Source organism: Typopeltis vanoorti, chromosome 15 (assembly GCF_054136105.1).
Source record: "Typopeltis vanoorti isolate ZY-2024b chromosome 15, IOZ_Tvanoo_1.0, whole genome shotgun sequence".
Taxonomy (NCBI): domain Eukaryota; kingdom Metazoa; phylum Arthropoda; class Arachnida; order Uropygi; family Thelyphonidae; genus Typopeltis; species Typopeltis vanoorti.
The window spans coordinates 5357091-5381374 of NC_143563.1; the positions used below are offsets into that span (position 1 = coordinate 5357091).

The window sequence follows — 24284 nt, forward strand, 5'->3', positions numbered from 1 at the left end:
TTATATAATAATAAAAATATTATTATTACAAAAGCCGATAAAGGAAATGCAACAGTCATCATGAATAAAGAAGAGTATAACAGAAAAATGCAAGATCTCATATGTGACAGTTCCACATATCAAATTATACATCGAGAACATACGATGTCGCAAAAGAAAAAAGTCCGAAAATTACTGAAAAAAGTGACATCATGGCCCAAAGAAATCATCAGGAAAATAAAACCAATTCATGTTAAAACACCCCGTATTTATGGATTACCAAAAATCCACAAAACTAATATTCCCCTATGCCCCATAGTTGATAGCATTAGATAGTCCCACATATAAACTGGCCCGACATTTAGCTAAGTCGCTTGCCCCTCTTACTGGCAACTCCTCTACTTTTGTAAAAAATTCAATCCATTTCAAAACACTGGTTAAAAATCTAATCCTAAAAGATTCAGACATAATGGTTAGTTTCGATGTCACCTCCTTATTTACTAATGTACCACTTATAGACACTCTTGATTTAATCAAGTCTAAATTTCCCCCAGATATTTTTGAATTTTTTCAATTTACCATGAATGCAGGTTACTTTACATGGGGGGGGGGAATTCTACAAACAGATTAATGGTACTGCTATGGGTTCCCCCTCTCTCCCCCGTTAGCAAATTTTTACATGGAACATTTTGAAAACAAATTACTTACCACAGCTACATACAAGCCACAAGTGTGATTGCGCTATGTAGATGATGTGTTTGCCATCTGGCCCCATGGACAAGACACTTTGGATGCTTTTGTCACCTACCTAAACAGCCAACACCCCAAAATTCACTTCACAGTAGCAAAAGAATCAAATAACTGTTTACCATTTCTTGACACATTAGTCACCCACCTTTCAGATGGATCACTATCTTTTTCTATTTACAGAAAGCCTACGCACACAGGAAGATACCTACATAAACAATCGCATCATCATCCAGTCCAACAGTACGGCATTTTAAAAACACTGACACACAGAGCCAGAGCCATTTGTTCTAATGATACAGCTCTGGCCACTGAACTCCAGTACCTGCGCCATACATTCTTAGCTGCTACAATCCCTACAAAATAGATAAAATGCTACATAGGTCCGTTACTCTGCCCTCCCCTAATACACAAGAATACAACACGACCATTTCTATTCCCTATATCAGAGGTACATCGGAAAAGATAGCCAAAGTATTATTGAAACATGGCCTTCGCACCACCTTCAAACCTCATGTCAAGCTGGCAACTCTGATCCGCTCGCCTAAGGATAAACTTCACCCTTTAGCACACCCAGGAGTGTATGAAGTTCCATGTGACTGTGACTTGGCCTATTATGGGCAAACAGGAAGATCAGTGAACATCCGCCTGGAAGAACATGAAAGATACATTCCCTACTATTACTATGGCAAGTCGGGACTGGCAGACCACGCTTTGGACACTCCTTCACACAGGATTAGATGGAGGAAAACGAATGTGCTATTTCGGAGTCGTTATAGATCTGAAAGATTATTTTTTGAGTCAGCAATGACTTTGAAGAATTCACCCAACCTTAACAAATATGGTTGCATTAATTTGCCAAAAATTTGGGAGACAGTTATCCTAAGAAAAACTCCTGGATAACTGCTGGTTTTTTTTCGTTAGAGGACGCCCGAAATAGGACTTTAGATCTTTTGTCTTTTGCAATTATATTGTTTCACTCACTCACTGTCGCGTTTACTTGTGTGTTGTGCTCTGATGATGCTGAGTTGAATATCAGCAAAATATAAGCGTTAATAAAACATCTTTGTTGAAAAAAAGTGTTTGTGGCGTTGTTAATACCGTGAAAAATAAGTCATGAATTTATAAAGTAGCTTGGCAGATGAAATGATCTTCCTCTAAGACAGGTTGTACTAGACATCTGCTTTTTGGTTTGTACTAGATGTTATTATTATTTTTTTTTTTTTTTGTGACTAAGGTGGTCCTTCATGTCTGTCTGAAGATCTGTTCCACATTGACAGGGAATGCCATAAGACATCTAGGAAAGGAGTGAGGATCCTAGTGATCCTTGGCTGTTCTCGGGAAATCAGAAATAAACTGTGTATGTTTTAGGAAGGAGCCCAGTTTATTCATTATATTTTGATATGTGCCATATGTATGGTTTGGTTGGGGACTGGTAGAGTGTTCTTTTTAAGGAGTTTCAGGAGGATTTTTCTGTTGTATCCATTTTATGTAAAGTATGCTGACCACATAGTTATCACTATAGACAGCCAAGAAAAATTATAACATATCCTGGCCCAAGCTGCATCAAACAAGTATCAAATATGATATGAAAATCAATTTTAGTAAAACAAAACTAATGGTAATAGGAAGAAAAAGAGAAGTAATCTAAATGAAAATAGTAAACAATAATATAGAACAAGTAACAAAATTCAATTAACTAGGCTGAATGATCACTGACGATCTCGATTATTTTGAAACCATAAAACATTAGAATCAATAATGAATGGATAACAATGGGCAGACTACAAAAAATATGGAACAATAAAAGACTAAACAAAGAACTCAAAATAAAGACATATAAAACAATAATTCCCACAGTACTCTATGGCACAGAATGCTGGATCTTAAGAAAGAAAGAAATGGATAAACTTAATGCTTTTGAAATGAAATGCCTAAGAAAAATCATTAGAACAAGCTAGACAGAAAGAAAAAGAAATGAAAAAGAGAAGAACTTAACTTTAAAGAAACAATAATTACAGCACTAAAAAAGAGCCAACTAAGCTGGTTTGGACATGTTTCAAGAATGAACCCATAAGAGCTACCAAACATATTATTAAATGGTAGAATTGAAGGACAACCCAGCAGAGGAAGACCAAGAAAGAAATGGATTGACAACATTAAAGAAAGCACTCACTTAAACAACATAATAGAACTGTATAAAAAAAAAACAGCAGACAGAAAGAAATTGCAAAAATTTGTCTTTGAGGAACTCAACCTACCATGAGCTGATGAGAAGAAGATTCATTTTAGTTGAATGATTTAAGTAGAGCATGTTTTTCCAGGTGCAGTGCCTGGAAAAACATTTGTCTGAAGAAGTTTCCACCTTCTTCAGACAAACCAAGGATTGCTAGGATGCTCTTCTCAGGTGTCTATAGTATCCCTATCGATGTGGAACTTTGTTTTTTCTAACAGACAGGATGGACTATCTTGGTGAGAAAATGGAACATAAAAATACATCCAGTATGGATAACTAAAAAGCAGACTAGCACAACATTACTTGCCTGACAACTATTTCGTCAATTGATAGAAAGCCAAGCTACTTCACTAATCTGAGTTTAAATCAGACACTGTTCTTCGAAGTGGCACAGCTTATCCAGAACCTAGTTAACTGCAGCAAAACTGGTGCAATTTGCATAAATTCTAGTGAACCGCCTGCTTTTCCTGTCAACATTAATTACAGAATGCTACTGTTACCATTCATGCAATTGTCCTTGTTCTGAAGGTTATTTCCTTGCCTCTCTTCACTGATTGTGTATTTTTCAAGTAGTACCTCCAATAATGCTAGCTTGATCTGGCAAAACATTGGCCTGTAAATAATTAATTTTAGTCAGCAAATTTCACATAGTTTTTTTTTGTTCCAGAAACTTCAATATATCTATAGAACTAAATTTGCAATTGTTTTCTAATTACATACCTAGATATTATCAATTAATCCATTTCACTTGCTATGATTTTATATACAAATGATTAATACAAAAGTTAAACTGAGGGATATAATTTCCATTTTTCTCTCTTACATTTACTAACAATATAATTTAAAAAAAAATGCATCCCCCCCACACATGTACGTGCAACCCATAGTTACTGCTACTTTATAAAATAATCGTGTACTTTGATTTCATTTACCAATGAAAATTCTGAATCCTGTAATATGACACCACAAATTCATTATCAAATAGTCATATGCAACAGGTATTTGAAATATAGACTTGCCATAAGTTTCATGATTTCTTATTTCTGCCTTTCCAGGTGATTTCCAAAAAAAAAAAAAAAATAATAAATTAAAGGATTAGCAAGGCTATTTATTCTTAGAAATAAACTTTGAAAACTATAAAGTTTAAAGATACCAAGTTATTTTAAACATAAACCTGGTTTTTTACTCCATTTCCCAAGTAAGCAAAACAGGCAAGTCAGTCAAGTTTGTGCCTGCAAGTGTTGCAAGTCTAGCTGACCCTACACTACATGCAGGGTCAGCTAGACTTGCAACACTTGCAGGCGCAAACTTGACTGACTTGTCTGTTTGCTTACTTGGGAAATCGAGTAAAAAACCAGATTTATATTTAAAATAACTTGGTATCTTTAACATATATTATACCCAAGGTAAAAATACTTTCTACAACTATAAAGTTTCTTTTCTTGCATAAAAAAAATAAAGGCTATCTTTGAAAATTCTCTAAATAAATTTTCCTTTTCAGTTATTTTTGAAATAGGTCAGTTATTATGATGCAGTACTGTACTTGAAGCTACAAAAAAACTACAGTCAGTCTTTGAGTTATGACAGGATTCCATTCTGGTGATCCTCTTGCAAGTCAAAAAGTTAAGTCTTAAATCACTGTGTACCACAAGGATGTTAACAATTTGCCCGAATGATAAAATGCGTAGATCTATTTTGTTATATAGACAGTTGAACTTGGTTATAATGAGCACCTGGAGAATAACAAATTTTCCTCTTTATAACCATTACTCACTATAACATTGAGTTTAATCTACCTCCTATTACTCTTTAATTCTCAATAACTCGATAACAAAGATTTAAAAAAACACGTATTAGAGAAAATAATATAATTACATACCTACATTTTATTATTATTAATAAAAGATACCAAGAAATTATATACTTGGTTTAATCATTTATCCAAGTGTAAGCAAACAAGTTTGCACCTGAACTATTTTCAGGTGCAAAAAAAAAAAATATTTCTAATTTAGAACATGATTTATATAAAATAAGACCCAATGTATATAAGATTTTGAAACACCTAAATGCAGATACCAAGGAAAACATAAAATTAAACACTGAATTAAAATTAGAAGAATTTCTAAATTACTACACAGAACTGTGGACAGACAAATATTTTAAAAAAGACAACTGGCAAACAATTAATGAAAATGAAAAGGAAATAACTGAAGAAGAATTAGAAATCAGCCTGAAAGAAACAAGAAACGGAAAATCACCTGGAGAAGATAAGCTAGGTTCAAAACTATATAAATATGCAGGAACAAGATTCAAAAAAAGACTCTTATTATTTTTAAATAAAATTTACTTAACTGGTATCCCCCCAATAGAATGGAAAAAAGCAATTGTGATTCCTATCTTTAAGAAAGGTAATAGAGATGACCCTAAAAACTATAGAGGTATCAGTATACTAAATTCCTGTTACAAAATATATAGCAGAATCTTAAATAACAAACTAATGAAATATTCCGAAAACTTTATTCTAGAGGTACAGAATGGATTTAGAAAAGGACGATCATGTATAGACCCAGCCTTTTGCCTAAAATTAAAAGAAGAGAATATAATTTGGAAACACATATTGCATTTATTGACTTTGAAAAAGCATTTGACAAAGTTAAAAGAAACATATTATTTAACATATTAAAAGAAAGAAAGACAAATACCAAATAATATCCTAAAAGCTATCACAAGTATATATGAAAATAATCAAATACAAATAAGATTAAATCATGAGCTATCATATACAAGAGAGATAAACCAAGGGGTCCAACAGGGATGTCCCCTCTCAGCAACTCTTTTTAATATCTACTTAAATGAAATAATAAAATGGAGTAAAAATTTACACCAAGGAATTAAACTTTCTTCTACAGTTAACTTAAACACTCTCCTCTTTGCCGACGACCACATAATAATTAAAAATTCTGAAGATAGCTTACAGAAAGCTATTTTAAATCTAAATGAGATAACCAAAGATTATGGTATGATAATATCAACAGAAAAATCAAAAACTATGGCCTTTAAAGGACAAGATCCAGCAAGAACTAAAATAGTAATAGATAACAAGATCTTAGAACAGGTGAATTCATTTAACTACCTAGGATGTATGATCGCATATGAAAATGAAAAAGATCTAAACGTAAAAATTGCGAAATATTTAAAAATAACAGGTGTAATTAACTCTATATTTAAACCAAACCTAGTTCAAAAACAAACCAGGCTAAAAGTATACAATACATTAGCCTTACTGGTCTTAATGTATGGAAGCGAAATCTGGACAATAAAACAAAAAGACAAACAAAGATTAACAACAGCAGAAATGAAGTTTATGAGAAAAACTGCAAAGTATACCCTATTTGATCACAAAAGAAACGAAGATATTATGAAAGAATTAAACCAAGAACCAGTAATAGAAAAAATTAAAAAATATAAACATAAATGGATGGAACACGTTCAAAGAATGAAAACAGAAAGATTACCAAAACAAGCCTTAAAGTACAAGCCATTAGGAAAAAGAAAACCAGGACGTCCTCTTAAACGATTCAACGATGACTTCTAAGGCCAGAACAGGCCATGCTAGGCCTAAATCCTTGATACATATGATGATGACTATTTTCAGGACTGGGGCAACTCGTATAAAAAAAGCTAATGACTTTGCATCACTTGCCTTAGTATTCCATAATGCAAAACACATCTCCTTGCAGACATGTATAATGCTATGCATTATGGGAAGGGTCACTACCTAGACTGGTTTCGACCTTTATTGTGGTCGCATCAGTGGGAGCTGGACCCAGACAGGTTTTGACCCACTGATGAGACCTCAATAAAGGTCAAAACCAATCTGGGTAGTGACCCTTCCCATAATGCATAGCATTATACATGTCCACAAGGAGATGTGCTTTGCATTATGGGATAATAAGCAAGTGATGTGAAGTCATTAGCTTTTTTATGAGTTGCCCAAGTCCTGAAAATAGTTCAGGTGCAAACTTGTTTGCTTACACTTGGATAAAGGATTAAACTAAATATATAATTTCTTGGTATCTTTTATTTATAGTATAATCAAGTGGAAAAACTTCCAACATATTATTATTATTATTATTATTATTATTGTCACCACCTCCATGGGGTCAGTGAACTCCTCAAAGGAAGGTCCACTAACAATCTGGAAACCACATACTACCATTCATTTGCACAATACCTGTCATATTTTGCTTTGAACTCATTTACTGTTGTAGCTTAATTTACTGGTATGACCTCTCTATTTGTTTATTCTTGTTAAATTATGCTTATTATTAATTGCAATTTATTTGTTCATGATTTTAAAAACATACACAAGTATTTCTTAGCTGTTCAAATGACAAATTTTAATAAATAAGTGATATGATATGAACAAGTTATCTTTATAACTTATAAATTGGGATTTTAATCTTCTAACTTTTGGACACTATTTATAGGTAATTTATGCTTCTCGTGGTAGCATTCAAAGTGGCACAAGATTATTGTCAAGTATTCCTGAGCCACAAGTATCAGGAAGTGGTGGTAGTGGAGTTTGCTTTGGTAAGTTTTATAGCTTTATCAGTTTCATCACTTCCCAGAATAAAGCTGATTCAGTTAAGCTTTGTAAATAATAGTTCAGTTCTGTAAACTGTTTATGAAACTTGACTTCTTTCCCTTCAGTTGGTGATAAAATACGGTGAGACTTGGTTCTAATGGGCACCAGAGGACTAACAAAAGTTTCTCGTTATAACCGTTACTCACTGTATCGGTGATGCTATTTTCTTTATTCTCAATAACTTGATAAAAAATAAAAGAATTATTATTAGAGAGAAGAAAAAATATAATTACATACTTAGATATTATTTGTTTTGAATATGCTTATATATAAGCTATATTACACTTTATTACAACATTACAACAAAATTTATTTGACCATCATTTTAAAGTCATACACTTAATATTAAAAAGTTTCTTCATAATTAGAAACAATACTAATTAATAATAAACACAATTGCAATTATTTTTTAGATAGATCCAGCTGACCATTGTTATATACAAAATCCCCCTAACACCTTTTCTTCCCTTATAGAGAGTAGGTGAGGCCTGTTTTAGCCCTATCTAACTTTTGAAGATTGAGTGGGCAGTTCAGTCTCCACTGGTAGCCAATCAGATAGCCAGCCCAAGACACTCACTAATTATAAATGCCAACCAATGAAGAGACTGGCAAACAAGTACTATCATCTCATGGTCCCTAACAGAATATGCCATTGTCTGAAATAGTGTATGTTCTACGGTCGATTTATACAAAATCATCGCATACATTGCAAATTGAGAATCCAGCACTTCTTTGTGTAGTGAACCATCGAAGCAATGCTTCATTACATTTGTAAGCTCACACTTTCTAATTTTTTTTTTTTTTTCAGTTATGTTGTTTTGCAGTGCTGATATGTAACCATCTTTATTCTTTTGCACTGTCGATACCGTTGAAGAGTATAAAGAAAACTTTTTACACACCTTTTGCACAGCATCCTAATCCGTGAATAATTTAAACTTTTTGTGAAATGAGAGACACTCTCTTTTAACAGACATTTCTGATGAAACAGTTCGTTTTTAACTGATTTTACAGTTGGCAGTGTTTTGGTGAAATAAGGAAGGCTGGAGGCTAGACCACTGGAGAGGCAGACTGGGATGGCTCCCAGGACAACATTAGGTTATAATCTGGTTCATAATCCAAAGCAGGTGGACATAAAAGCTAAGTGACTCATTTTTGTTAATTCCATGAATTGGATATTCGAAGAACTACCAAGAATAAGCAGTTAAGAACGGTTTCATAGTTAAAATTTGTACGGTATATCTGAGTAGTACGCTTGATATAAAAGTTAGCAATTGTATGGGAATATGCTTAAGTTAAAATCATTATGGCCTTTTGCTTATTACAACTGTGATCTCATTATATCTGTGCTTGTTATAACGAAGTTCGACTGTATTTAAATTTTAATCATTTCTTAAATATCCTGATGGTTGTTGTAAAACTCAAATTTCAGCTAGTGAAGCCAGAATTATTAAATATTTATACACATTACCTAGTCATTATTTAACTGCATCTAATCATTAATGGAAAAAAAAATCCACATGATCACATTCTGCTAGCAGATTACTTAGATTCTATATTGTTTCGAACCCCTCTAGACTCTTATCATTGTCCTTGCAGTCACAGAGTCAACTAAACAATAAACATAACATTTGCTGTGTAGTTGACAAGACTGGGTAACTTTTATAAAGTCTCTAAAAAAAACTGAAGACGAGTTAGCTGGTCCAGTATTGGAGGTGATAGCATTTCCCTTCTAGAGACTTGGGTTTTTCAGCTTGCAAAGCAGTCCACAGAACACATGCAGTTTAAGAAACATAATATGCTGACTCATGCCTCAGTTGCTTCAGCAATAATTCCAACCAACCAATCGATCTGTCTTTTTCATTCCAAAAAACAAGCATTCTTGCTTGAGAACATTTTTTTAAATTTATTTTTATGCTGAGCCCATACACGAGAGGTTGGTTGATCAACCTATAGTATATTAGTACCATATATGGATGATGGTTTGGAAAAGGAGAAACTTGTTTATGTTTGATTTAAAAGCCTGTATGTTGTATTCCTTGGGAAATACATCAACAGGAGGACTGTTTCATAATACAGTAGTAGCAGGAATGAAAGAAGAGGAGAAGAAACTTATTCTGTTTGTTTCAAGGTGCACTGGGAAGGGATGTTGAGCAGCAGCTGAACGTGTTTAGTACTAAGTTGTGGAATTATTGATGTTATTTCAGATGAGTATTTCCCATGGAAATATTTATAGAATATATATATTGCAGAAACCAAACATCTGTGTGAAAGTGGGTGGAGTGAGTTGTTAAAAGATGGGCCATTAATAAGTATAATTGCTCTCCTCTGTATTGAGTCAAGCATTTTGAGGGAACTTTTAGGGGCCCCCACCCCATATGTGAGAGCAAGTATTCAATAGCTGGGTGGATTTGTGATTTGTATAATGTTAACAGCTGTTCAGGGGTGAAGTAACATCTCGAGCAAAAGAGAAATCCTAGTTTTTTGGAAGCTGATGATGCAATGGTTGTGATGTGTTTATGCCAAGAGAGGTTTGATATCAGGGTAATTCTAAGAAGATAAATCTCAAATTGTCTGGAAATTTGGGTATTATCAAAAAGAATAATGGAAAAAAAATTGTTTTTTTATGAGAAATATGACAGAACAGGGTTTTATTAGCATTAAAATTGATGAGGTTATCTGAATCCCATTGGAGGATGGCTCGGAGATCAGAATTTAATGTTCTGTAGGTTGAGGTGATTTGTGTAGAGTAAAGTTTATCAAATGAAAGGGAGGAGTGCAATGTGCTGTCATCCTGCAAAACTGTGTATTGGGTTGGAGGTCAACTAAAGTCGGTCATTGATATATAAAAGGAAGAGGGTTGGTTAGAGGACTGAACATTGTGGAACCCCAGCATTAGTTGAATGATGAGGGAATAAAGATCCACCATCACATACACAATGTGTGTCTAGACAGAAAGCTGGCAATCCAACTACAGAAGTCCTGAGACAGAACATGTACAGTTGATGAAATAATGTGCTGTTCTTGTAGCCTTAGTTGCTTCAGTCATTCTAACTGACCAAGCTAAAAGTAGAACCTAATATTTTATTGTATTTCTAAGCATTGTAGATCATCTAATTCTCACTCTCATCCTATATTTCATCTTATTATAAGCACTTTGAAAATAGTATTTATACAGATGACTAAAATGCTCTTTTGATAACTTATGTAAAAAATTGTGAAGGACAACTCTTGAAACGATAAATTATTTACTATTTCTCTGACTAAATATTTTATTATTATTATTATAAGACATCTCCTTAAGGTGCTTAAGGGTCAAAGCTGTGTAACTGAGAGGAGACCTCCACATAGCCTTTTAAGGAATGTGGAGAACCGACCAGGGCTTCTGACCTAATGTCCAATCCTCACCTTCTCGTGGTGCACCCTGTTAGGTATCTACGTGGATACTGAACGAACGAGGATGGGCTGGCAATTTGGGATTTAGCCGACCAAATTGTATTCTTATTGGCTTAAACCACAATATTAAATGATAGTACAACATGATAGAATTTCATGCCGGCTGGGGTGTCGCCTGATTAAACATGACCCACGTTGTTTTTGCCAGGGAACCAGGGCGAACAGCGAAAAGTCAGCTACTGGAACAAATCCTAAAATACACCCCAACTCAATATCGCCAGAATTGAAGATCAGTACTATCAACATAAGAAGCCTGAATGGCAAAGAAATGAAACTAGCTGAGGAATTAGATAAGTACCAGATTGACATAAAAGGGGTGAGTGAAGCAAAAAGACAAAAACTGGTGAGATCTTTCTGAGCAATAAATACAAAATGTTATATTCAGGCAATGACAATCAAGGAAAAGAAGGAGTAGCCATAGTATTCAACACAAAATACGAGGCTAACCTTCTTGAATGGCAGTCAGTCTCAAGTAGAGTAATGTGAGCAAATATGAGAATGGGGAACTGGACAATGAGACTTATTTGTGCCTATGGTCCACACAGAAGGTTCTACTAAGGTAGAAGTGGAGGAATTTTTTGAGGCTTTAGAAAAAACAACTGATACAATGAAAAAGGAAAAGTTGGTCCTTGTTGGGGATCTAAATAGCAGAGTAGGAAATGATTGTGAGACATGCAAAAATATTTTGAGAAAATTTGGATAAAAGAGCAAAGCTAATAATAATGGCAAATACTTGCTGGATTTCTGCTCAGGACATGGACTGGTTATTACTAACACCATGTTCCAACATAAAAATGTGCACAAATTCACATGGAGAGAAAAGGCAAGGAATAAGAAAAGTCTCATTGACTATATTATTGTTGATAGTGATTTTTTCTCTCTTGTGCAGGACACTAGAGTATACAGAGGATTTGAAAGCAGGATAAAATTGAATTTCATACTGACATGTTTTTTAAGAAAGTTTTTTAAAATGAATAAAAGTTGAGCAGCTCTCAGATGTGAACTGTAGACTAAAATACACAAAGATTATTGAAGAAAAAATGAAAGAGTTTGAGAACAGGAATCAAACCTTGGAGATTCAGTGGCAAACTCTGAAGAAAACATTGATTGATTCTGCAAGAGAGGCATGTGGTGAGGTTCTCTGCAAGGATAGAAAAATCAGAACTCCCTGGTGAACACAGGAAGTTTCAGAGGCAATGAAGGAAATGAAGAAAGCATATAAAAAGTTCCTGGCAAATAAATCAGCTTGTGCTCTTAGAGAATACAGAGACAAATGCAAGAATGCTAAACGCTGTGTAAAACTAGCTAAACAAAAGTCATGGGAGGACTTCGGCAAGAATATAGAAAATAAATATGAAGAAGGTGGCAAAATATTCTGGAGGTTGTTGAAGAAGCTTAGGAATGGAGGAAAGAGAGCTGTAAAAGGAGTTAGAGATGATAAAGGTGACATGAAAACTGGAGAAAAAGATATCCTTGAAGTATGGAGTAATTACTTCGAAAAATTGCTAAATGAAATTAGCAGTGAAGACAGCACAGTGATAAAAAATCACTGACCAGGCATTGAATGAGGAAAACATATCCATGCTTGAAGTAGAAAAAGCCATCAAAAGTCCGAAATGTGGAAAGGCAGCTGGAGGAGATATTAGTGGCTACACTGCATAGTTCAGAGCGCCTAGACAGAAGGACTAATACGAGATGATTGGAGTAGAGCTCTCATAGTACCCATATATAAAACGGGAAATAAAACTGATTGTGAGAATTACAGAGGTATTTCTCTACTGAGTGTTCCTGGTAAGATTTATGCAAGTATACTTGAGAAACTGTTGAGAAGGATTGTGGAAGAGAAGCTTGGTGAGGAACAAGCTGGATTTAGGCCAAATAGAGGGTGTCAGGATCAGGTATTCACTTTACGACAAATAGTTGAAAAGTCATGGGAATATAACAAAGATCTGTATTTACGTTTTGTAGATCTGGAAAAAGCATATATGACAAGATGCCAAGAGAGAAGCTATTCAATACACTACAGTAATATGGTGTCAATGGGGCATTATATCAAGCAATACTTAGTCTTTATTTGAGTTGCAAGTCAGCAGTTAGAATGGAAGGAAGTACAGTGAGATGGTTTAATGTTAAATCTGGCATCAGACAACGATGTACATTATCACCTCTGTTATTCATTATCTATATGGATTACGTTATGAAGGAAAATGGTATTAAACATGATATCAAAATTGGAGAAGTTAATGTCAGCTCCTTGCTTTATGCGGATGATGTTATACTTCTAAATAAATCCGCTACAAGTCTGTAAGATTCCCTTACTAAATTGAATAACTGTTGTGATAGATAGGATAGTTCAGCAGTAACAAGACAAAGATAATGAAAATAGGCAATAGCATTGAAAATATCAGCTGCATTGTGAATGGAGAACCTATAGAACAAGTAAAACATTTCAGCTACTTCGGCACGATTTTTAGTGAAGTTGGTAAATTAAATATGGAAATAGACAACAGAATCAACAAAACTGGTATGTTAGGAAGTCAACTGAATAAATTTATATGGAATAAGAGAGAAATTAGTCAAAACACTAAATTAGCTGTATACAAGACAGTGTTCAAACCAATTTTAACTTATGGATCTGAGAGCTGGGTCAGAAGTAAAACACTTGACCAAAGACTAGAGACCGCAGATATGAGAGTCCTGAGAAAGATTAGAGGTGTGAACAGATGGCATGAATTGCAATATCATATTAAAAATGAGGATATTAGGAAAGAACGACATTGTCAGCATCCAGGAATGCATTAGCTGAGCTACTCTCAGGTAGTATGGTCACTTAAACAGAATGGGTGAGGAAAGATTAGCCAAACAAGTGTTCTTTGCCAGGTTGGCAGGAAAAAGACCCAGAGGAAGACCAAGATATAGGTGGGTTGATACGGTAAAACATGCCTTAGAAGATAGATATATAAATGCAAGATCTGACAATGTTGTAGCTTTGACAGGTAACAGATTGATTTGGCAGAAAATTGTAGGTAAGAAGTTAGTAATGATGTAAATTTTTCATGTAGTACTTTCGTATCCTGTACACCCCTTGAGGATAAATGTCAGGAATTTGATGATGTTAAGACATCTCCAAATAGTCAGGGACTCATTGAGGGAGGCCACATCACTCACAAGTCATACATTCTCATTTATTCATTCATGCTATCTGCACTCAGCCTACAAAGGCAAACTGTTTCAAATCGTGCACCTCTCTATGAAAATGAAAAAAATCTAGCTCTTGCTCCTTTCCTTTTAATCTGGAAATGTTCATGTCAGTATTTTCTTCATTTTGGTCACCAATATAAAGGTTCTTGTCTTATAATATTATCATCATCCATTGTCAATCCACTGCTGGTTTGAATCCTTTCCAAGATTATTCCAAAATGTCTGTCAATGGCTTTCTTTCCTTGTGTTCACTCCTACAAATCTGATAGTATCATCAATCCACTGCGATTTGGATGGGCATCATAGTCGTTTTTCCTCTCATGGAATCCAATCCAGTACTGGTAAGAACTTTAACTAGAAAAATGGACTTCTTTTGTCCATTGCTGATCTTGTCTTTGAGCATTATGTCCAGCCCATTGCCACTTTAGATGTTTCACTCGTCCTATGATGTCAGAGATGGTTGGATTTCTTATCTACGTATTCCTTTTGTGATCCAGTTTTACTTGTGATACCAAGAATACTTCTTTCCATACTAAATTGTGTTCTTAATTTTTTGAATTTCCTTTGCATCTGGTGTCCATGTTTCACAGCCATATGTCAATATAGGAAGAACACATTGGCTAAAATCTTTTTTCTTTTTTAGGCATAATGTTAATTAGCTTTTGAATATTAACTGTAATTTTCTAAATGCTTTTCCACCCAAGAATCATGATTCTTTTAATTTTGTCCATTTTGTTCCATTGGTATCCATTGTCCTAAGTTTGTTTAATGATCTACTTGTTCAATTTCATCATTATTGATTTTTCTTATTTCTGGTTGGACATAGCTATTGAAAATGACTTGAGTCTTCTTTAGATTTATCTTTAGGCCAGCTATTTAACTAGTAATTTGGAGTTCATGGATATAAGTCTGAAATTCATGACAGTTGAAGTAAAGATGAGTGTCGTCTGCAAAGCTTAAATATCTTCCATTTATTTTCAGACCTTTTTCTTCCCAATCAACAGTTTGAATATTTCTTCTAGGCATGCTGTGAATAGTTTTGGGGATATTTTCACCTTGTCTTTATACCTCTTTGTATTTCCACAGTAAAGATGTTTCCATTGAAATGAATTGCTGCTGTTTATGGTTCCATCTTAAAGTTCAACTGCAACCCTCTATTTATTGCCGTTCATCAGTTGTTTGGCTTTTTTTGAGACAACTCAATAATCAAAGACAACTATGGTTGTCTTTGATTATTTATTGTAGGAATTTTCAATTGAATTTTCTTGTTTCTTCCATAATATGTTTTCTGATTATTTTGCACAATTCGGTGTATTCAGTTTTATTCTGTGGGCTATCTGCTTGTTTCATTTCTCTTCGTTTCTTCATAAGCTTTGTTTCTTCAGAAAGTTTGTCTTGTGTCTCTTTTGTGGTACCAGTTTCAAGTGAATATTGCAAAAGGTTTTGGGTAATAATCAGCATGGCTAACTTTGCTGGGTTCCTGGAGAAGTTTTTTTCAGAGGGGGCCCGAATAGTGTCATTCGTTGGATTATCTCTTCAGGTTAGTTCCAGATAGAGGCCAGCAACCACCACGTAACTGTGCCATTTTTGCATCTTAGTACCAATGAGTTGAAAGTTTGCACATTCCGAGCCAAGATTAGGATGTGCCAAACACTTTGGTGATTTATCCAAGTTTCACGGGCTTTGGCTTACAGTCCATCGATCAACTATGAGAAGTCCCCAGACAAGCTCAACATGATCATCTGAAATGGTGGGTCATCCTACACAACGATTTTATCATTCAGGTGATCTCGTCCCCACACGAAATGCACTGACCCATTTCCTGACAGTTCGGTATGGTAGGGCACTTTGCCACAGACTTTCCTAATGCCACGATAACAGTTGCTCACAGATTTACCTCGTGCAACCTGAGCCATGATCATTGTTCTAATTTTGTGAACATACCCTAGTGTGTTGCACATGAGATGTTGCCTTAACCACTTCTCCACACAACTACTTGCATAGTCCGGCTTCGATCAGTCTGCATTCACTATAGTCCGGTTTTAAATCCTAAAAAATTAGTACACAAAATTATTTTTTTTATACATAAATGTTCGCTTTTCCCTTTATACATCAAGTCTCTTTTTGTGCGGTTTTAAAGTTATACGATATCATATTTCAATTTTTTCGGGGGTTCCCTGCTGTATATGTATCTACTTAGACTCGGCGAGAATGTAAACACGGCATTATGTTCAACGTCTTAATATGTAAGCTATGTATAGTATGAGTAAGCAGTGTACGTTTGTAAACTTTAATGTTAAATTTGTAATAATTAAATTTTAATCCCATTTAAAAAACTATATAATGAGTGCAAAAAGAAAACTTGAAAGTGATTCTGTCACCAAAAAACGTAAATGGCTCACTTTAGAACAAAAGCTCGATATAATCAAGCTTCATGAAGAAGGTGCATCCTTCACTACAATAGGCCGTGAAAAAGGAAGGGACGAGACATCAGTTCGAAAACTTATCAAAAAAAAAAAAGATCAATACAAATCGGAAGGTATGGCTATGGCTTCTTATTTATCAAAGATAGTGACTAAAACCAGAAGCACTCGAATGGTAAATATGGTGCAGCTATTATCCATATGGATCAAAGACCTTAACTCAAAAGCGAGTTCCGCTTAGTCAAATGGAAATTCAAGCCAAGGCATTAAGTCTTTACAATGACTTGAGGACTATTGATGATATAGAAAACGAATGTGAGGGAACTGGTGAAAATTTTACAGTAAGTCGTGGGTGGTTTTTTTGTTTTAAGCAACGAACTGGTATTCACAATGTTCGTATTGTTGGCGAATCTGCCAGTGCAGATAAAGAGGCTGCTTTAAGATATTTCCAAAGGAATTGACTGGAAAAAGTTGCCATCACGCACTTTTATAGCAGCCAATGAAAAGTCATGCCCTGGATATAAAATTTCAAAAGACCGTCTCACACTGTTATTAGATGAAAATGCAGCAAGGAATTTCAAATTAAAACCGATGCTTGTGTACTGTGCAGAAAATCCTAGAGCGCTTAAAAATGCATCAAAAAATAATCTCCCAGTGTTGTGGCATTCAAATTAGAAAGCATGAGTCACAAGAGTTTTATTTGAAGATTCGTTCACCAACTATTTTTGCCTTACAACAGAACATTATTGCAGAGAAAAAGGATCAGATTTTAAGATTTTATTGATCTGAGATAATGCCCCCGGTGATTCAACTGGTCTTTGTGATTTAAATGAAAATAACTAAAAAATAAATGTACAAATAACTTTTCTTCCACCAAATACAACGTCGGTGATCCAACCAATGGATCACGGTGTCATTGCGACATTTAAGGCCTATTATTTGCGCTGCACTTTTTTGCAAGCCATAAAAGCTATAACAGGAGAAAATGTGCCTACTTTAAGGAATTTTGGAAGAGCTGCAACATGAGAAACGTTATCGAAAATATAGGTGAAGCATGGCATGAATTAACGGCAAGCAATATGAGAGTAGTATGGAAACATATCATACCACATTGTGCAAATGATTTCATTGGTTTTGAAACTCATTTTGCTGAAGTCACTGATAACATAGTGGAAATTGGACAGCAACTTGGTTTCAAGGAGTTAGATTCCGTCAACATTATTGAGTGCATTGAATCAAACACTAATGAACTGGATAATGAAACACTTATTAACATGGATGAACAACAAGTTTATGAAGAGCCGGAGGACAACTTAGACAACGATGACTGTGTTGAAGTGAGTGCACGAGAATTAACAGCTGAACAACTATCAAAAAATTATTGGACTGGTTGAAACCTTGTCAGAGCATATTATGGAAGTTGATCCCAATATTGAACGTAGCCTTACAATTTGCTGATTGATAAACAATGCAATTTGTTGCTACAAAAAAATGTATGAAGAGAAAAAAACCAAAGAAGAAAAATGTGCAGACATCGATATTGCAATTTTTAGAGAATAAACAATGAATTACGAAAAACATAGTTTTTGTTTAATTATTTTTGATAAAGACATTTGAATTTATTAATCTCGTTTTATTTATTGAAAATCAGGAGGAATATTTTTTTTTTGGAACCAGTTATCATTTTTTGTATGTATTTAGTTCCTCGATTAGTCCAGTTTCAAACAGTCCGGGATATCAGTTATATATACAGCAATACCTCGCACAGTCCAGACTATGCGAGGTATTGCTGTATATATAACTAGACCTTGAAACTTTAGTAAACTGTAGGATTCTGAGCAGTGAAGCACAGCTAACTGAACTAACTGAAGAGATAAAGCTACTAAAATGGGACTTCTTGGACTGTGTGAAGTCAGACGTTAATGGTGAAGAAATTCTTCAATTAAAAAACAGAAATATACTATATTATAGAGGCCAAGATAAGGATAAGAAAGAATCAGTGGAGTTGGATTCATGATTAACAAAATCAAATCGCATTATTGCTGTCCAAATCTCAAAGATACACTCTCAAGCTCATCCAAGTCTATGCAACAACAATAAGTCATATTGATAAAGAAATTGAATACTGATATCATAATGTATAATAACTTTACAACAAAGAAAAAATGTCATTTCAAAATTGTAATGGGAGACTTTAATGCCAGAATTAGCATATAACAATCAGATGAAAACTCAATGGGAAATTTTGGATACCAATTGATGATAGAGGAGCAAAACTAACACAATTTGAACGTATACATTATGAATTCTTTTTTCAAGAAAAAAACACATAGGAAGTGAACATGGAAAAGTCCATGGAAAAACTAGTGGAATTTGAATCTTACTGCATATCATTGTACAGTAAGATTCAAATAAATTATCAAAAAAAAAGAAAAGAAAAGTTTTTCTTTCTTTTTAACTTTAAAACATTAAAAACAATATTCCAACATGAACCAAACAATATTTAAAAATATTATTACAGATGACAATGCTGATTCATTCAAAACCAACATTCAAGGTGTAATTCTTCATCATGCTGTGCCTCAAGGGCAAACTGTTACTAGAATACTATCAACAATTTCTGGAGCACCATTTGCTTCTAGCTTTAAGGATAAAGTGACCAAAATTTTCACTGCTTTTCCACTGTGCTTTTTGCATGACAATGCATGATGTCTTGTTGCAATTAGTGATAGAGATGTTGGACAGGTGGAAATGGGAAGTATTGGAACATCCGCTATATTCACTGGATACGAGTCCTTGCAACTTCAACTTGTTTTCCAAAATGAAAGAACCCATCAGAGGGCTGTGGTTTTGTGATGTGCAAGAGGTTCTTTTAGCAGTAGGTTGCACTATCACTAGCATGCAACACTGCTGTGATATCCACTAGCTCCCACAAATTTGGAAACAGATGCAGAATATGGCAGTAGATTGCATTGAAATTGAAGGGATATAATTGTATAGACTATAAATTACTTTATATTTTGTGCATATTGCCACTACTTTATTTACAACCTGTGTGTGTGTGTGTGTGTGTGTGTGTGTGTGTGTGTGTGTGTGTGTGTGTGTGTGTGTGTGTGTGTGTGTGTGTGTAGTATTTAAAAGTTGCAGGTTAGTGGTTAAAATTGAAGGATGTTTAGGATGTTGGTTGGATACTAAGTGAGGTATACTACACTGCTGTTTATAATGTGGACAACACTGGACTAGATCATTAAGCAAAGTGAATAAAAATGATGACCAAATAGGGTTTATTAAACTTAATTCTTTCTTCCTGTACAAGTAATGTTATTCTCTTTTGTAAATTGCTATAAGTTTGAGAATCATTAACCAAATGAAATAACTTTTGTAACAAATTAGATAAGAAATTGTCTTAAAAGTGCAGTTGTTTTCCACATCACTTACATTCTTGTTGAAGAACCTAAGTAAAACATTTCAGCTATTGAGGCATTATTTTTAAGACAACTCAAATTAGATAGAGAAATAGATGACAGTCTAAAGCAATACTTGGATGGCAGGAAGCTAGTTAACTATATGAAACAATATAATTCAGATAGAACACCATATTAGCAGTAATATTTCTAAACCAGTTTTGACATCCCAAATCTGAGAATTAAGTATGAAATAAAACAGTTGCTCAAAAAACTTAGGCCATGAATGTGAGTCCCATGCAAAATTATTACACCTCTGTAGTGTAGTCAATAATGATAGCTCCCTTTTAGTTAGAAAGGCCTGGATTCAAATCCTTTTTGAACTCTGTTTTTTATATTAATCACACACATTAAAGATTGGTTGCAGAACCTGTAGCACATTCATGTTATGTGTAGGGAAGAGTTAAGGGAAAAAGGAACCTAATTGATATTTTTCTTGAATCGCTGGAGGGTGCTGAACACTTTTGGATTGCTATTCTTGAAAATAAAGGCATTTGGAATGGAAAAAGAAGGGTTTATATGGAGAGAGTGATGTTGTTTAACTGACTGAGTTTTATGGAAATCCTAAATACAAATACAGGCTTTTTTCTTTAGTTCATTGAGGAAAGCACTAAATGTTTGAGATATGCACTTATTAGGATTTCACTTGACAGAATAAAACTTTCAAATATGAATTAGTATAGCATTTTGGAGGGTTTCTGAACCAGCATTGGAAACAGCTTTCAGATCAGTGGAACTTGTAAAAGGCAAATATGCAGACTCTTATGTGGAGTCGGTCCTTTAAGTAGCATAATTGCAAGGCAACTCATGCCAAGGATTTTATTCTTGTGAGCTTTTGACTTTTAATTTTAAAAGACAGACATAGTTTGCACATGCGTCTATAAGATGCATTACATGTTTATTATCCTTTCTTTAGTTTTTGAAAATATTTCAATTTCAGGAATATTATGTACTGATAGGTTTTTATGGCTTACATTATATATCACATTTCTCCAATAGAACTTACACCTGAACAAAAGGAATATCAGCAATTAGTAAGAAAGTTTACTCGAGAAGAAATAATACCAAAAGCTGCAGAATACGATAAAACTGGAGAGGTAAGTTCTCTAACTTATTCTTTAGATGTGAAAATTAGTGGTATTTACATTATCTGTATTTCATGTTATTTAATATTTTATTTTGCAGTATCCATGGGATATTATCAAAAAAGCATGGAGCCTTGGAATAATGAATGTTGGTATCCCTCAGAAATATGGTAATTATTCTGTTTCATATTTACACATGATCACCAGTCAATGTTATAATAAATTTTTATACTTGATTTTTGAATTTCCATTTCTAAATTCTTACTCAAACCTCAACTTCATTTCAGATTTGTACATTTTTTTAAAAATTATTTAAAAGATTCTTTCATTTATAATAGTTGCAGCTAAAATTTTGGATAAACATAATACAGTGTAATATAATCTGAATGTACAAGATTATGACATTCAATCATTTACTATGATTGCATAATCATTCCTAATTCTTTTCCCATAAGTAAAAAGGAATTACATAACTGTTTTGTTTGTTTGTTTTGCATGCATCAAAATATGAGCACATGAAAGTAACTGCTCTTCTATACTATGATTTTTACATGAATGCACTGACTGTTGTTCCAAAAAAATACACTATCTAGAAAATATATATTACTTTCAGGATAGCAATATTCCAGAGTTCCATCACTAGGACAATTCAGTTACTACTTGTTGGAATTCCTTTAGTCTTAGTTTAACCCAGTGGGACTTTCAAGCTGGGAAGAGATTTCCGAAAAGTGGTATATCTCAAATTGTACTTAAAAGTTGTATTCCATAACTAATATTGGACCTAATCACCTCTGTGCTCTTTATATCCAGTATTATATTTTCATGTCCCACAGCAAGGAAATAAGCCTGGCAAAATAAAAATAAATAATAATAATTATAATAAAGAAAGGTGTTGATTCATCTTCACCTAACTCTTCTCTAAAATATTGGAAAAAAGTCATTAACTTGCCTATGAGGCCATCAGTTGAGATTCTGTCTACTCGGGAAGCATAGTATATCTCCTTGCCTAGATCATCCATCTCTGGACCTATTCAATAGAAAGTTTGGAGAAGCCTGTGCTGTTGCAGTTTATTTCTGGGGCATTTGATTTTGATAAGCATCATTGCTCAACAAATTGCTATTCTATGTTTTTTCCTTCTCCAGTTGTAATTGGGTAGGCAATTTTCTCTCTTTACTGTTTATGGTGGATGGCTTGCTCTCTTCATATTTCTATACTAATACAGAAGCGACCAAAAGATCTGTTCTATTGCCTATCCTTTTTCTCCTTTATAGAAATGACCTTCTTTCACTGACCTCAAACTCTATCCATAGCTTTGCAGATGATTTCTCCATTCCTCCTACTGATTAGATAAACTTTGTAGGGCCCAAACATTACAAGCTTCAAGATTTGCTATAGCCAGTGTTTCAAATACTGATTTCTGTGTTTGTTAATGGGATTATGACACCTCGTCACCTACAGTGCTCCAGAATAGTATTTTTTTCTTGAAAATAGATCTCAGCACATCTCACTTTCTTCTTCTCTCTTCCATCTATGTAAATGATGATGAAGCCAAATGAACTCTTTCCACTTCTGTCTGTCTCTGGGGGAGTCCGAACAATTCTGTCCAGTTTGGCGTTGCTTGTTGTGATTTGTTTTTCAGGTCCTCTTTTATTTTGTCTATCCATGTAATTCTGGGCCAACCTTTGGGTCTTTTACCTAATCAGCAGGAATCACGTTATCGTTTATAATGCCATGAATTGTGTGCAGTTGCTCAAAAAAGAGGTGGAGTAGTTTTAAAAGTGCCATCTGCATACTATGTTGTTGTTTGCGACAATAACTGTAAATTTCATTTAGTAGAACATGTCAGCAATCTGTTGCAGCCATCGTTTCTGTCATGCAAAAGGAACTCTTCATTTCGATAAGTGATTTTTATATATAGGCAGAATAATTAAATTACTTAACGAATTTGGATTTGGTGGTACCTATCCTGCTTGATTTCGGGTTCTTCAAATAGACTTCTTTACAGAGGCATTGCTTGGCATTTGGCCGATGATGGCAGGAGATATTTTTGTGTATTCTTTTCTTCCATGATAATTCGATGAGTCCCATTGTTAGTTGTACAGGCTCGATCTTTAATCTCATTAAGTAGCTTTGCTGCTTCAACCCATGCCATGTTACCAGCATGATTATGTTAGTTAATTCGTTTGATAATGTCGTCGCCAGCTGTATGAATACATGCATGGCAATGCATTTTTTGAAACTGATCACATTTCCAAAAACTATTTTCTTCATTTTCTTTGTCTTTTATAAATATATGACCATTATCACTCAATTTACAATTCATCTTCTCGCTTAAAATAAATACCAGAGGCAACACGTGCAATAATTGTAATTAATTTATAAATTGATTCTTAAACTTCGAACTTTTAAACACCAAAAGAAAAAATGTCGGGGATCGGACTTCTTTGAAATTTGTGTGTAGAGGCTTAGTGCTGTGAGGACATCATGTTGTGGCTTAATGGATTGTATACAGCACTCAGAAAGGATTAAAAACAGAATTTAATTCTTCCTATATTTCTTCTCAGTCAATGAGACATCTTCAGGGATTACAAAAAAAACTAATCTAACATAAAAACAAATAAAAACATTACTAAGACCAACTACGTTTGTGACATTAAAGTCTTATCTAGGTGGAGCGCCCTCTAAGAGCATTTGTAGGTCGCCTGGAATGCAAAGTGGGACCTCTGGTGATAAGCGTTTCCCAAATCTTAGGAAGCTTAATGCAACCATATTTGTTAAGATTTGGTTGATTCCTGAGAGCTGCTGCTGATTCTAAGAATAGTCTTTCTCCAAACTATGCTACAAAGTCCTTGCTACAAACTATCAAAACAGCTGTCCAACTCTCTGACCCTCTCTCCCTCACTGGACTTTCCACATCCTATATAAAAAACTCTACCCATTTCAAAACCCTCATAGAAAATTTAACCTTAAATAACACAGACATATTGGTAAGCTTTGACATCTCCTCACTGTTTACCAATATTACCTTAATTGGTACCTTAACACTC

At 34.3% G+C, this 24284-nt stretch overlaps 1 protein-coding gene across 1 annotated transcript in view; it reads left to right on the forward strand.

Annotated features, from left to right (window-relative positions):
- Positions 1-24284, forward strand: part of LOC150098323 (medium-chain specific acyl-CoA dehydrogenase, mitochondrial-like) — a 179341-nt gene that overhangs the window by 15365 nt on the left and 139692 nt on the right. The window contains exons 2-4 of the mRNA XM_090405826.1: positions 7453-7555; positions 21151-21248; positions 21337-21406. Coding sequence (XP_090261952.1) covers positions 7453-7555; positions 21151-21248; positions 21337-21406 — 271 coding nt within the window. The remainder of the gene's footprint in view (positions 1-7452; positions 7556-21150; positions 21249-21336; positions 21407-24284) is intronic.